This window comes from Microchirus variegatus (genome assembly GCF_963457635.1).
Source record: "Microchirus variegatus genome assembly, chromosome: 12".
NCBI classification, from domain to species: domain Eukaryota; kingdom Metazoa; phylum Chordata; class Actinopteri; order Pleuronectiformes; family Soleidae; genus Microchirus; species Microchirus variegatus.
In genome coordinates this window covers 12,193,014-12,208,511 of record NC_139813.1, presented here as the reverse complement: position 1 = coordinate 12,208,511, position 15,498 = coordinate 12,193,014, and the positions used below count along the sequence as shown (strand labels likewise).

At 41.3% G+C, this 15,498-nt stretch overlaps 1 protein-coding gene across 1 annotated transcript in view; it reads right to left on the bottom strand.

The window, feature by feature from the left end:
• The window catches only part of plcb1l (phospholipase C beta 1-like), a 104,645-nt gene extending 92,784 nt beyond the window's left edge, over window positions 1–11,861 (bottom strand). Inside the window, exons 1-2 of the mRNA XM_083898286.1 lie at window positions 11,728–11,861; window positions 5,668–5,745 (exon numbers count right to left, since the gene is read on the bottom strand). Of these exons, the coding sequence (XP_083754412.1) occupies window positions 5,668–5,745; window positions 11,728–11,826 (177 nt within the window). The 5' untranslated portion in view covers window positions 11,827–11,861. The remainder of the gene's footprint in view (window positions 1–5,667; window positions 5,746–11,727) is intronic.
• Between the last annotated feature and the right edge of the window lie 3,637 nt (window positions 11,862–15,498).

Here is a 15,498-nt window from a genome sequence, read left to right as displayed (position 1 = left end):
GTGTGTGTTTGTTTATGTGTATACAGTGGGTAGCAGGCCAAACCCAGACAGCCTTACTCATGCTCTTGATTCGGTTCAATACAAGGCTCATTCATAAATATCACACATTCACTCGCTGCAAAATAGCACGATCTGGATATGGCCTGGGTTGAAGTGTCTTTCACCTCTGAACATCGTTTCAAGGCCATATACTGAGTGCTTGTCCTGCTGTGACTGCCCACTGCTGAAACACAAATCTCCCAGGAGAAAGCATTTAACCTTTTGTTATAACCACAGCTGCCGAACACGCACAAACAAATGACACACAAGGAAACAATGATATCAGTTTCAGAGTATCTACATTCTCAGAATATAAGCACGGGGGGCAAAGAAGAATGTGACATTTCCAAGGTGTGTGCTGCTGCATGGCAACCATGGCAACAAAACCAAAAGGCTGTTCATTTGAGTGAGTCAGTCCACCTCGCAGTGTTGCAAAGCTCCTCCCACTGAAAACAGGCTCAACCAATAAGAAGAGAAGTTATTTTTAACCTTCTAAAGAAGCACCTGTTCCTGGTTGGACATTATAGGAATGTTAGTGTACGTGCTACATGTGTAACTGCATGTTTGAGGATGTGCGTATTGAGTTGGCTGCTACTTGTACAACTGTTAATGTGTGTGCGTGTGTCACTTTAAGCTACGTGTATGCACTCGTCTGTCCACTGTCACACCTTGTCTTTTTTAAATGCTAAAATTGAAGGATTTCGCCAAATAAACCTATTTATCCCATTCAGCATCTGGTACACTTAATACAGTTCCTTCTAATCCCTCTTTCGCTCCTTTTTCCACTTTTAAACTCCCAAGTGTAATTAAAATATCTTGCCTTATTTAAAAATCAAAATCTTCCACCTGTCAGTTAAATCCCCTGCCAAATCAGCTGGTCAAAAGTCTGTCTTCCCTACTTATCCTGTCTTATTCCTGACAGCATCCACTCCTCTGTGGCGTCTGGGTAGGCTCCATCAACTCTCAAAACAGCTGCCATACCTCCTATACTGAAGAAACCTGGTACAGATCCAAACAACCACAATAACTTCAGACCAATTTCCAATTAATTGGAGAACATCTGCAGCCCAGGTTCATATCAATCGTTGTTAAATATCCTGTCTGAAGAGCTCCAATCTGGTTTCACAGCCCTTCATAGAATCACAAATGATTTGTTGATAGCAACCACTCTCCTTGATAGATGAGCTCCCATTGGTTTCACTGGCATCCCACAACCACTCACACTAGAATCCACACAGTTTTTACCCAAAGGGGAAGGAGAGCTACATTAACTTTAATAACTTCCTCATCTTAAATCTGCCCTTTTGGTAAGAGTCCACCAGTGATAGGGGTGAAGTGAAAGAACAGATTAAACTTATCTCTGAAACCAGGATGCCTTAAATCATCTTGTCAGCTGCTGCTGCTATTGTTAAGTCACCACGGTTGCCCAGACAGACTATCAGAAATCAATGAGAGTATCATGTTAGTGTTCCGACAAGTCTTTCTCAAAATACAAGCTCATTAAAGCCGAGGCCGAATCGTTTGCACAACTTAGCGTGACTTCTATAAAAAGCCTTGTGATGAAACTGGAGGAATCCTTCTTAAGTCTCGAGTCATGGACTGTAAAGAAAACCAGAAAGAAAAGGCAATAAACAACAAACTTAAAGAGATCTGGCAATGTGTTCACAACTAATCTTTGGCTTTCTCATCTTAAAACATGGCTGAAATCCACTGATGGATCAGAGTCTGACAGAGGAACTTGTCTCTCTGTCTCAATAACTGTGTTTCCACTGACGGATTCGATGCTTGTTCTCAAAGAGAAACCCCTCATTAGTGCAAAATGTGCTTTTTTTCTCACTTCTTTTTTTCTCTGATCACTGCTCCCACTTGAAGAGAAAAAAGAGGAAACTGACACAATGACAACTTTCCAAAAGATAATAAGGACAAAAGATTTTCTTTAGCCATTGTTTTAATTTTACAGGGTTGAGTTGACAGGTTTTGTTTCCTGGTCTTGATGGTCGGCAAACAACTTTTTTGTATGTAATTTCAGAACGTATACTTCTTTTAAGCCCAATGTATACTCCTCCATAAAGTGCTCTACGTCGATGACCCCTCTACGGCGTCTCCGGGTGCATGAAATATTTTTTTAGTGTCCGTCACTCCGTCAAGGTACAACTGAGACGGCAAGGGCTGCGATTGGTCCTCAGGACAGGCCTAGATAACGCTGCTCTGCGCCGGCCACTGTGCGCACCGAGCGTCCACAGTGGAGGAGCTGATCACCGCTGACAACGTCGCTACCAAACTATAAATACGTCATATCTCAACACACTAACCTCATGTTTAGACTCTAAATGGCTAACTTCTTGCCTCAAATCACTGTTTCAATGTTATTCAGCTGCAACAACAACAACAACAACAGCCTTTCTCTCTCGGACACCATTGCTCACTGTAGCCAGAATTACAAGAACCTTGCCTAGTGACCCCTACTGATCGGGCGGGAAATTGCAGTGCATATCCGGCACCACGACGGAGAACCATGAAGGCTTGAGGGGTCTCCGTGGTTACGCAGTTGGATAATGCATTACGTAAATGTAGAAGTATAATGTGGCCTTTACTCGTTTTATGGAGGCCTACACTGCAATGTGCAAATTATATTATTATTATTTAGCTTATGTCAGACATGTCAATTATTTATTGATTCTCAAATGTAATATTAATGCCAACAAAGCTTGGATTAATAATCAATTCCAGCACTGACTGTGTCAAGGGCTTATTGATTTCACGTTTGTTTACAGTCTGATTTCACACAAAGTTAACTAATTACCACTGACGTGCACTGCTGAAAACACCTTTCCCTTCTGCTCATGCAATCTAATTAGCTTTGATTGGACTGATTTAAAAAAGTATCTGGCATCATTAGTTTTAATCAGTGACTTTCAGCAGGAATTTAAGTTATTCTAAGTCAAAGGTGAGTCACGAGTATTTGATATTAAAGTCAAGGTTGAGCTGTCTGTTTCGATTTTGTCGCGTCAAGTCCAAAGAAATCAGATTCATGACTGAACGTGGAATTTTACCCAGGATGAGTTCATAAATAATTCATCATACTGGATAAATAAAGTAAAGTAATGAATAAAAATTGCTTTTTCTCTCTATCACAGAGAGAATCCTTAAGCAAGGCCTCCAGGAAATAGTCAGTCTGACAAGAGCAAGGAAACTGTGTCCATCAGTGACCGTGTGTGTTTGAAAGTGAGCACGGCGGGCACACTGACTACAGTTCTGCTGTGCTCCTGAAGAATCTGAGGAATGCTTTTACTCTGCAGGCCATCAGACTGGGTCTCTAACAAACACAGAACAACTGCACAGAGCATTGTAGCTTGTTTAAATTGGTCTGTTGAACAGATGTGCGGCCACATCATGCATAAACTTGAGCAAAAACACAAGAGCAGACATCTTCATAAACACACACTGTTTTCCATTGATTATGTAATATACACTAGGGTTTGCCTTTCTTTATGCCCTAATAGAGATTTGTCCGGGCCGTGCTTGACATCAGTTCGAATTATTATGTGTGCAGCACGACTGCTGTCAATGTTGAGAGAGAGAACAGACAGTCCCACATGTACACACACACACACAGACAAAAGCTTTGCCATTCAAAAACCTTCCTTTATGTCAAAGACACCGGAAATAATGACAAATGGATGCCAAAGAGGCTCTCTCAATTTTCTCTGATGGAAAATGACACTCAGCCCTTGTTGACTCCTGTCACCGACACACACTTTTCCGCATTCATAAGCAAACGAGGCATCAAATATGCACCTTGTATTTCTTTCTGTCAGTCTGCGTCTTATCTTAGTCCTTCCTTATTGACTGCTTATTAAAACTGTACATAGGCCTTGGAGGCAACCCCTCTTTTTCCACACATAGCGTATTATTTATAGTAGGCTGCCAACTTAATAAGCTCTACCAAACAGTAGAAGCAGCACACTCATAAATGACGTGCTTATGTGTGTGTTTGTGCGCAGAGGTGTGTGTATGGGGGTAAAGTCTCGGTCAGCACTCCTGTCTTTACTCTTGCATGGCTCCAGTGAAATATCCTCATCTGGGCAAACATAAAATCAATGATGGCTATTAATTAGTCTACCTCTAACAGTTATACACACAAATAGAACAGAAGCACATTATGCTCGTCAAGCTGTTTGGAGCTGGATTGGTTTTTTTGAAGAATAGCTACGCTGGACTGGCTGAGATGCACTCAAATATACATTTGCAGAAAAGACAAATAATAATAATAACACTTAAACGGAGAGCAAGCACTCAACAGGATAAGTTTTGTCTTACAGTATCTGTTAACTTAAAAATCACAACTTTTTTCCTGCTATTATGAAAGCCATAAGCTAAGTAAAGACAAAGCACAATGCACTATGGCATATTCTCACAGGTGTCATGTTAAGCACTTCAGGTGCAGCAGTTCAGATTTCTGTCCCCTTTCTTTCAGAACTGCTTTTTTCAGAAGCTAAACCTTGCTTCCTGGTGTGCTACATAGATTATGAATGGAAGATGGGTCGAAGTGATGATGCACACGTTTTAAAAATGGCAACAACTAGCAAATCAAAGACAAAAGACACTGAAAGTAGCCTGTAAAGAATCACAATGTGTCAATATTTGATCTTGTGTGGGTCTGTGTCTTTTCTTCATCTCAGATACAAAGTCTTTTCATAACAAACATAGCTGTAATGATTACAGCTTGCCCACCTCATGTGGCCGGCACAAATTCTTTTGGTGTTGCCATGGTAATTATTAATGGATCGGATGGCAGCGGTAGATAAACTTGGGTAGTTTCTAGCAACTTCCTGTGAGACATGTAGATAAATGATATCCTTGTGGGTAGAATTAATTGCTTTCCTAAAGCACGGGAACGTTCCAGTGCAACACGATTTAAATGGTGTGGAAATTCAGATAGTTTCCGGCTGGCTGACCTCATTGTGAGAGAAGATTATATTGTATACAGATTCTATGCTGCTGACAACAAAGTGGGAGGGTTAAGTCGTTTTCACATTGACTGGAGATAACCAAACAGACAGTAGTTTGTTTTTTTTCTTTGGTATCTTACTCAGCCGGGCTTTAACAAGTCGAATGACGCTAAAGCTCCGTGCACCTAAATTTATTCCTGGATTTACTTCCTTCACTACTAAAAGCATTCATTCTAACAAACCCACTGGGGGAAGATTCAGACTTCCTCACTAAGACGACCGTGAGTGCATCAGTGGCTGCAGGCTATATAAAGCGCTCAGGGAGAAATATGAATGAAGAATAGCAAAACATATAGTCCTGGCTTTACCTTTACCATAGTGCAGTGCAGTGCAAGCTTTCTGACAGTGCACTGTGTTGGTCAATCACATAGACTATGTGCAAACACACCACTGCTAATTTGTTGTTAAACATTTCTAAACTGGCAAGGAAGCAAAGGATTACTGCTGCTGTGATAATGAATGAATGTTTGCAGGGGAAGAAGTCGCCTGTGGTGTGATTTTTATCTTCAACTATGTAGGGCAGCATAAAAGAATTATGACAGAAAAGTGCCTTTTATGAGGATTAGGTTCAGGGTTACACATTCTTTTAGGTGCTCATTGTGGTGTGGTGTCTCACCTTGTTCTGGTCAGTCCAATACAGGAAGTAGCCTTTGGGGTCAACTGTTAGAGTCACTGGGGTCACAGTGGTAGAATCCTACAGGAAAACAAGGGAAAATACATTGTTAGACAAGACAACAGAGTCTGTGTGTTTTTTCTTTTCTAGGGCTGTGTGGTCTCAAAAACCTGACCAATTCCAATTTTCAGATCAGAATTGTGTCACTTCAGTATGTGGTCATAGGTCAGATATTTATCCAATATGTGGCCAATTCAACAAGAGTGAGAACAGTCATACACATGCTCCGAATGCTGGTGCCTTTGACATGTGGCGGCAAGACAGCAAAATCAAACAACAATGTGGTAAGAGTACCATCTTCTACAGCTAAATCTCACCCACAAATCCACTGTGATAGCTACTGTTGCTGAATTTCCCCTTTGGGAGATCAACATATTAACTTATGTAAAAATGACACATACAAAAATGGTATTAGGTAATACCATCTGTACCATCTGTTAATCTGTACATAGCTCATGAATGTAGTTTCTACATGGGTAAATGGTTATGTGTGTGTACAGCAGAAAATGTTCTGGGTAAATGAATGCATTCATTTCTTAGTGTGTAGCTTTTGTAAAACCATATGCATGCCATTATCTGCAATGGCACCACAGGTGCTGTTTACGTTGTGACGAGTGCACTCAGTTCTCTCCTTCTAGGGTGCTTTCCATAGCACGACCTGGCATCGCCACAAATGACCAAATAGGCTGGGGTGTGAGTGCCAGGGGTATGTGTGCGTACATGCAGTGTGTTCTTATGTGCTTGCATATATTAGAAGCGACTGAAAACATGAACTAATGGTTGTTTCACTGTAGATTTTTTTTTAATCCTTCCCGCCACACACATGCTAACACATTAAGCACACAGTTTGACCCCGAGGCATACATAGCAATGCCAGATATTATTGGATGCTTCTATAAAAAGAAAGAGCCTTTTGCATATTTCCTCTGTGCCCATGGTGGCAATGGTTCAGCTGAACAGTAGCACATTGTGTCCCTCCATCAGCCATCGCTGTGAGATCAAAGTGATAGAAACGGCATTTGCTGTACAGAAAATCTTCAAAGTGCCCTCATGAGGCTTCTAATGATGTCCCTATCACAGCATTGGGACCGGGAGCTAATGTTTTTTTCATCTGCAACACGTCTGTTGTATTTGTGCGACCCTATTCGACCTGCCATGCAAGATATCATTAAAGGGTTGAGCTGGTGGCTGGTAAACAGCAGAGATGCCTGTGTGGAGGTGTAGAGAACCATTAGTACGCTGAAATCATTTCACACTGCCTAAGTAAGACAGTTGCAGTTTATGGAGCCTGAAACACCTGCTCCATGACAGACCAATTGTGAAACCCACTCTCTTTATGAACCCGTGGAGAAATTAAAATGACAGAATGAAAGCGAAAGAGGGGAAAAGAGAAGCAAGTGGAAAGTAAACGAGACGACTCATTCAGCGCTGGAAATGGTGAGCTGTCGCATCAGAGACATTTGCTACAGTGATGTTCGCTATGGCAACCCACCATTCCCATGGAATCTACTGGAGACACAAGAGGAATCGTTTTGGTCGTGTTCACACAGCTGCACAATCTTCGCAGGCTTGGTTGACAGACAGCATTTGCAGCTCAAACCATTGAGCAAATGCAACAATGCATACGCAAACATACACACACACAGTACTTACCGCTTAGGGGGAAGTATAAAAAGCACATGTTCATACAAACAACATCTCATAACAACTGCAGCACCTCATTGCTGATTTCTCCTCAAGCTACACTCTTCCAATTATTTTTTTGTTACAGTTTTACAGATAAACATTTATCTTTCCCGTCCACCATCAATTCGGTTACTCCAAGAAAACGATGATTAAAACTGATTAAACCAAACATAGTCAGGGACAATAAGTCATGAATTCACGTCATGGCCGAGATGCAGTGATTGATTGGATTATTTTTGATGTCAGATGGAAGGGAAGAAGGCTTGAAAGCACCAGGAATCTGCCTAATGATGCAGGAGCGTTTATTCTTACCAGCCTCTATGCTAATGGCCATACTCTCCACAGTGACCACTACTTACACATTAAGACATTATGTACCTTAAAGATCTCCTCATGGGTCTGCATATACAAAAACACAACTACTAATAACATTGTAGATTAGACTTTAAATTGATTTGCTGAGATTCATCCTGCTTTTTACGATGTGTCACTAATGGGGAGACATTAAATAGTGGTGAGGCCTTGCGCTTTGGCTACATTTAAATCAATTTATTGACCGACTTGCAAAAGTTTGCGTGCCCTGAGGGAATCAGTCCCAGGCAGAGGATGCTGCCATTTTCAGTGAACTGCCTTTATCATTAGCCATCACCTGAGGGGATGTGTAAAAGAGGAGATTTTAACTCGGCGCACTTTTGCTCCGTATGCTAATGACACATCTCATAACTTTTAACGGGATTTCAAGCTCCCCTGTGGTGCCTCATAATATCCCTTTCAACACGCATCAAACCAAAAGAGCCTTATATAATCATAAGATTACCAAAGTCTGTTTACGTGGACCCAGCCTTATCATCTACATATTTCTAATCTGGCAGTGATCTTGAACTAAAGGCGTAAAGACTTGGATGTCTGTCTATTCTCTGCTCTCTTAAAAGAAAGCAACCATTTGGTGCTGAATGTGCCACTGTTTGACAAATAATAACACAACCAGGCAGTGTTTTATATACCAGCTATTTCATGAGCTCCAGCAGCAGCAAGTCATCTGCAAGTGGCAGCAACAAAAGTACAAAATATTAGGGGTAGAAATTGTATGGCTCTGGGTAATTTCACAATTTCCTATAATTCAATTCTGATTCAGAGGGCTTTGATTTGATTATAGAATAATGATCGATGCGTCTTCATTGCATCGCATTTCTGTTTTTTTCTTGAAAACGTTCACTGATACAAATACTATAATTACATAATTTGGAAAAACAACATTATATCAGTGCAAGCAAGACAAATAATCATCAAGCAAATATTACAATCTATGTAGGTATCAAGATTTGTTTTCCTCTACCCCAACACAGCCCAGTGTTTTGTGGTTTGTGGGAAATAAAAATTGTTGGCTTGAGAAGGTCTAGGACTTGCAAATATTTCAAGAGGTTTTCTGATTGTTCCTCTTTTCTTTTTCAACAGTCAACCACCGAGCACTGTGTGCCGATGTCTGCACTTCTCTTCTCCTGAAGACTTGTGGTTGTTGTTCATGAAACAGGTGTGTCATCTTTACTCAGTAAATAGAACTTCACACACTTTTTGTCTCTAAATATTCAGCAGTGTCATAAAATGTGTGCTTTTTTTTCCCAGAGAAAAAAGAAAAATATGAACTGCCTCAGGTTTGTATGCCTCTGCCAAACAGTCAGGTTACAGGAAATTCACAACCACAGTCCCAAATAGCCAGAAAAGTGCTGTCACAAATCATTCATTTGCAACAATTATGTTAAGCCTTCATTGTTTGGATATAAACTGTCACATTGTCTTGTTAATTTGCCACAAATATTGATCTTTGATCACCAAAATCTAATCATTTCACCTGTGCAAAATACACTGATGCCTTCAAGGCCTTCCTGAGATGTGCCATGAGAAGATTCGAATCTACACATTCAGTTGCACCTGATTCAAAGACATTTCTGAATGAATGAGAATCTACACAGAAAGCACTGAACTAAAGCAACTCACACACATTCACAGAGAGGTTGGATTTAATCCTAACTTTCTTTTTAAATTGACAACGTATTTGGTTCTGATTCTCTCTCTCTTTTGTGTCTGTGATTCTTTCCATGAAATCCTACAGAGAGGAAGGAAGGAGTGGGAAATAAAACAGCAAGTATCTGTGTGTATGGGTGTGTGTGTGTGTGTTAGAGAGAGTGTATTTTTTGCAGGAAAAGCCTGGCGGGCAGTTGGTTCTGGAGATATGGCCCTCATGTACAACCTGCAGTGCACAAACGCAGCTGGTGGAGGAAACAGACTCACACCAGACACACTCCCTTTTCACAGCATGTCAACCGAAGTGCTGTGACAGGGTGAGCACGCACTAACAATCACAAGTTAAGGAAATACTCAGAGTGTAACTTAGGCTTGAGATTGATGATTGACAGAGTGATAAGTGTGCAAGTGTCGATTATTTCCTGTTCATCATGTGTTTACTGACCACCTTCACGCTGCTGAACCTGATCTCTGGGAATTCAAACGTTTCCTTTCTTTTATTATTTGAAATATTACCTTTAGAAACAACACATTCATTATCAAATCTTGAATTGCTACGGTAAACAGTGACTAACACAAAGTTTGTTTAAAATAACTGTAGTGTGAAACTTTTGAATATAAACAAATTAGATTCAAACCATTGTCAAATGAGTTCACACAATACTAATTAAGTTTATCAACTCCACACACACACACAACTCTCTGTTTGTCAGTATAGTGGTGTTTAGATCTTGAGTCGCCTAGCAACATTCCTGTGCTGCACACAGTGAGTGATTTGTTTCAAGTCAAAGTCAGCAGGAGGAAACGGAGCATCATTGTACCAGTAAAATTAAATGCCAGTAAACTTTGAGTATGATGGAAATACAAAGAAACGCCCCCCAGAAGTTTCAGAAGTGAATTATACTATTAAAAAAAACCCGGTCATTCAGCAGTCTGATGGGGTAAACATATCCCATCACATGCTCCCACCTGCCCCTGCACTGCTGCTGTATACACACAAAAATTGCTCCCTCAGACAAGTCTGATAGTATTGCTTGACAGAGTCACCGAAAAACAAATAATATTCCATTGTTTCTTTTCACAAGACCAAACAGAAAACAATACTGCAGCAGTAATAATTCTTTTGATATTGGACTTTTTGACTTTTTGAAAAATACGCGCTTTCCCCTTTCACCTAATTGCAGATGTCATTTAGTCTCTTCTGTTGCGTAATTAACATAAGATTTTGCATATTCATATCATAGCAGATGTAGATATGGCTTTTCTTAATTCAGCCTTCTGTTTGAGTCATTATTCATTATCAGGGGGCGTGTTTGCCCACATTCGATAATCCATTTTAAATCCAATATGGTGATGCGATATTATCGTGCACAACAATCACAGGTGAGAATTTCATTTTCAAAACAAAACCACTACTTAATTATGGCTGTGCTCATATTCCGATTCTCTCACAATAAACCTGCTACAGAGACCTGAGGAATTCAAGCAGTTATTCCACTCGAGCATGTAGAGATAAATTACAGAAAAGATTCTTACGGAATATAAAAAGCTATTATATTGACAAATTATACAATCCAACCAGGTCAATAGTGTTATGTTTAAAGAGTAACTGATATATGATCATTGTCTATTGGATGTGTAAAAATAAAAGGATGGTTAACAAGGATGTGATGAGTAGTTGGTGGTGTTGTTGTTGTTGTTGTTGTTGTTGTTGGGAAAGGTGCAGTTGTCTGTAAATAGGTCACAACTATTAGGTTTTCACACTGTGCGATCAATTTTAATCAAGGTCATTTCACTACAGCTGTAGACTGTCATAACTATGGAAGAGTGATAACGAAATAAAAGGAAGGGAGGAAATAACACAATGGTTGTTGAAGTCCTGCCTGGTAGTTACACAGCTGTGAAACACTAATTAATTGTATTTAATTGATAAAAGGCTCCCAGTGAAGGGGGAGGGGCGAGCTCCCATGCAAATGTTTAATTTGATTTAATGAGCGGCGCGCGCATACATTCTCACACACACACACGCACGTGCACACGCACTTACACACAGGAGACACGTTATTGTAAACACGCACATGCCAACTGACACTACAGCTGTTGCATGTTAACCAGCGAGCCACTGTCAGACACTCCACTACTGTTGCATGAGTAACCTATGGATTTTGTCATAAACAGTCCACCAGTGGCGGAACATGCATGCAAAGAAATCATGCAGAAACGATCGGACATTGGAACAAAAAAAGAAAAAAGAAAAATGGAAATGCCCTGCCGGTCTTTTTCGCCATTACTTACATCATCCCATTTCATAAATTTGTTGCCCTTTCTCAGGCTCTCGGGCACGGACACTGGCTTGAGCTGCAGCGCATGAACTCCAGGCTGTGCCCCTGCCATTGACTCATCGGCTCTTCTCGACGCACGGCTGGGGGTAGAAATGAGTCACTTCACTCTCTTCTGCTCTTATTTGATCTTCCTCTCCTCTTGTAATCTGCTCCAAAGCAGGCTGGCGGAAGCCCACTAGTGCTGCTGCTGCTGCTGCCAGTATGACATGCCCGCACTGACGGCGGCGGTGGCGCGTCTCGGCTTTGGAGAGCAGTGGAGGCGGACGCAGGCGCAGCAGAGCGGGTACACTGCCGGACTGGACTGACTGAGCGACACACAGCCAGAGAGAAGACGCGTAGAAAAGGGTGGTGGGGGGAGTGCTGGTTGAGCGAGGGGGATCTGAATGAGTGGCACGTCTGGTTTCAAATTGTGCAAGTCAATGCAGGGGACAGGATCGATGCCTGAAGTGATCTAGCGCCTCCTTGCGTCCGAGGCAAAACCCAGTGGCCCCAGGCTTTGGAGTGGGTGAGACGCAGGGGATCAGGCTTATGAGGAAAAACTTGGAATGATGTCATTCTCAGAGCAGGTGCACGCAACAGTTTAGTTTGAGTAACAGTGTTGTAATGCAAAAATTATACGGTATGTTTGGAATAGATTGTTGTAAGTTGTTGTGAAGGATACACAAGATAGAACTAGTGAGTGAAAACTCATCAGCCGCATCAGCATTTTGTTACAGACTACTGAAATGTGAACTGATGGTAGTTCTCACTGGAGCCAGACGCACTGCAGGATTAGAGCTCTAAGAATTTGTAGCTATTCTCACATTACCAGCTAAAGATTCAACTCTGATTTCATACAGGTGCATGACACATCACATTTGGGAATTCACATTCAATTTGTCACGATGCCTCTCCATACATGTATACTGAATAACAACAGAAAATGTCCTATCTGTGAGACTGCTCAGCGTGGCACACTCTTAGAAATACGTCTTCTAACTCTTCTACAAGGGCTGAGGTTCTATACCTGGAACCATTTGCTTCTGAAAAACCCTTTTCCAAAGAGTTTTCAAGGATTCTTGGTAACACTAATGGTTCCAGTAAGAACCATTTTGATCCAGAGAACCCTTTCAAACCCCTTTCCTGAATAAAGGATTCTTGATGGATTCCTCAAAAAGGTTCTACCTGGAGCGTAGAGGGTGGAGAGGGTGCTTCTATGAGGACAAGCCGAAGAACCTTATATGGTTCTACTTAGCACTTTTATTTCTAAGAGTGTAGAGGGAGAAAGGTCAGAGATGAAAGTCATTACAGCCAATTTAACTCTGCTCCATTGTTGTGTGGCTTAACCACACTGAGACATACGGTTTCTGATATGACCATTCTCAATCATGACGCATTGTCACACTGATCCACTTTGTCGAAGTGGCTTGCGTATGACTTTAAGGTGAAAATGACTATCCTCTAAGACAGCACACGTGATAGATACACAGACACCTTTTTGAGTGCGTCATCACTAACATCTTCATGAGGGCTACTGGTCCCGACAAGCTCAGTGTTTTTGATAGAAATTATCCTAAAGAGGTGACAAGTACACACACCCACACAGTCTGGTTTCCTTGACATCAGAAGACATTACATTGACTTACATTCAGACTTATTCTAAACTTAATCATAACTACTACTGGTCTAACACTTGACCTAACCTCATCCCAACCACACATCATGTCTTCACCTTAAAATGTAATCATAAACATTATGGGGACTTTTTGTACTCACACACACACCCACACACCAATCAGAACTGACCATCAGATTTCTTAGACCACACAGACTTGAAAAACATTCAGATCTGAGTCACAAAAGCAAAAGCAAAAAAAAACACTAAACAAAATAAAAACCAGATCTGAGTCACATCAGCCTCGTACACTCTGCACCCAGAGGTGGATACAGGATGGAACTGTGGCAAACAGCAAAAGACAGCTATGGAAGGAAATAAGAAATCCATCCACACCCATCAGCTGGAATAGATGCTTATTTATGTTTCAGTGCCCAACACGACTGTGGGCTTTTTTACTTCTTCAAAGTTCCATGAGTCAAGAATGCGTCACTGCCTTGAGGATTGTTTTTTTTTTTTTTTAGTTTAACTTTCTTGTCCAATAAGACATAGAAGCCCTCTGGACATTGTACCACCCACACTGGTTATTTTCTGCCACTTCCAAAAGGAGACTGTAGCCTATTCAAGCCCTCCAAGCATTCCCCCGCCCCACCTCTCTTGTGTGTCTCTGTGGTCAGTCAGTGGCCGGTGCTGACAGTCAAATGTGGCAGATGAGTTGGACCTGTCAAATTTTGACCGGCCCCCTTCTCATGTCAGTCGTAATAGGAGTCTGTTTGAGTTTGCCGCCTGTCATTAATGATTGATTAAAAGTGACAGTTTGGACACCAGGCCTCAGAAAGGAGCTCAGTGACTGGAGATTGGTGAAGTCAGGGAGGGATTCCAGTGTGTATGTGTATGTGTATGTGTATGTGTATGTGTATGTGTATGTGTATGTGTATGTGTATGTTTGTGACTGAGAGAGAGAGAGAGAAATTAGTGAAAGTGAAAGTCAATCATTCCAAAGAAGCATGTATTCTGTAATAAAAACATATAGACAGTATACGATCATACCAGAGCAGGGCCACAAACGGTGAGTCATTGTTTTCCCCCCCATGCCTCAGAGTTTGATATCCATTATTAGTCTTCCTATCAGACCTGAGGTTCCAACCAAATCTAAAACCAGCCGCTGCATTCTCAAAGGCAAAGGCCTCCAGCATATTAAAGCACAAGAAATTTCCTTTTTTGTCTTCATTCCAGGAGACGCTGAGCTTCTGAAATACAAGATTCATACAAGATATAGTCAATAGTCAATAGTCACTTTCTTTTTCCTATTTTGTAACTAATAATGTGGATGCTGCTTTAGGAGGACAGAGGTGTCAGGAGACATTAAGCTGCGCACACATCATTATTTGTGTAGATATATTCCTGCGCTGCATGGTTCCAGCAGCAACAACATTAAACTTGAAATTCGACAGACTGTGACCATGTGAGCACAAGCTCAGCTAAAAATGTTAAAGGTGTTCATTCAAGAGTGTGATACAGGACCCTTCTATATGATTAAGGCAAACATGACGGAGCTAATATATTCTTCCAATTTATTTGTACATTTAGTCAGACAAACAATGGTAATTAATTGAATTAGTAATACAATCGCCACACATGGGGCCCAAAGGCAGTCGCCCACTTCCATTTGGTAATTCAGCTCTGTGTGGCGAGGCCAACATTGTCCCAGTTTCATCAAGATAGATTTGACCTTCAGCACAATTTACTGACCAAACAAGGACCAGCTGAGTTCATCTAAAGGCATCAATATTTGATTGAGGTCAGTGGTCAGTGGTGTCATCAGCACAGTGAATATCCAACATGCTACACTGACCTTTGCATGGCAGGGTTTGCTGTACGTACAGTACGTCTCAGTCATGACACTGGCTGTGGAAGTAAGGTTTTTTTTTTTTGCCTCTTATGTACATGAAAGAATAAACAGAGTGCCATGCACATGATGAGGAACAGGTGTTCTCAAATGGCTGCCTGCTGGTGCTTTCATTAGCAATATTAAGTCCAGATCTCTCCCAAGCAACACCTTTAGCACGCCGTTAACTACACTAAATTATAGGCCATAGTCCGACGCATCAGAAACTGCATGCCTCTCTG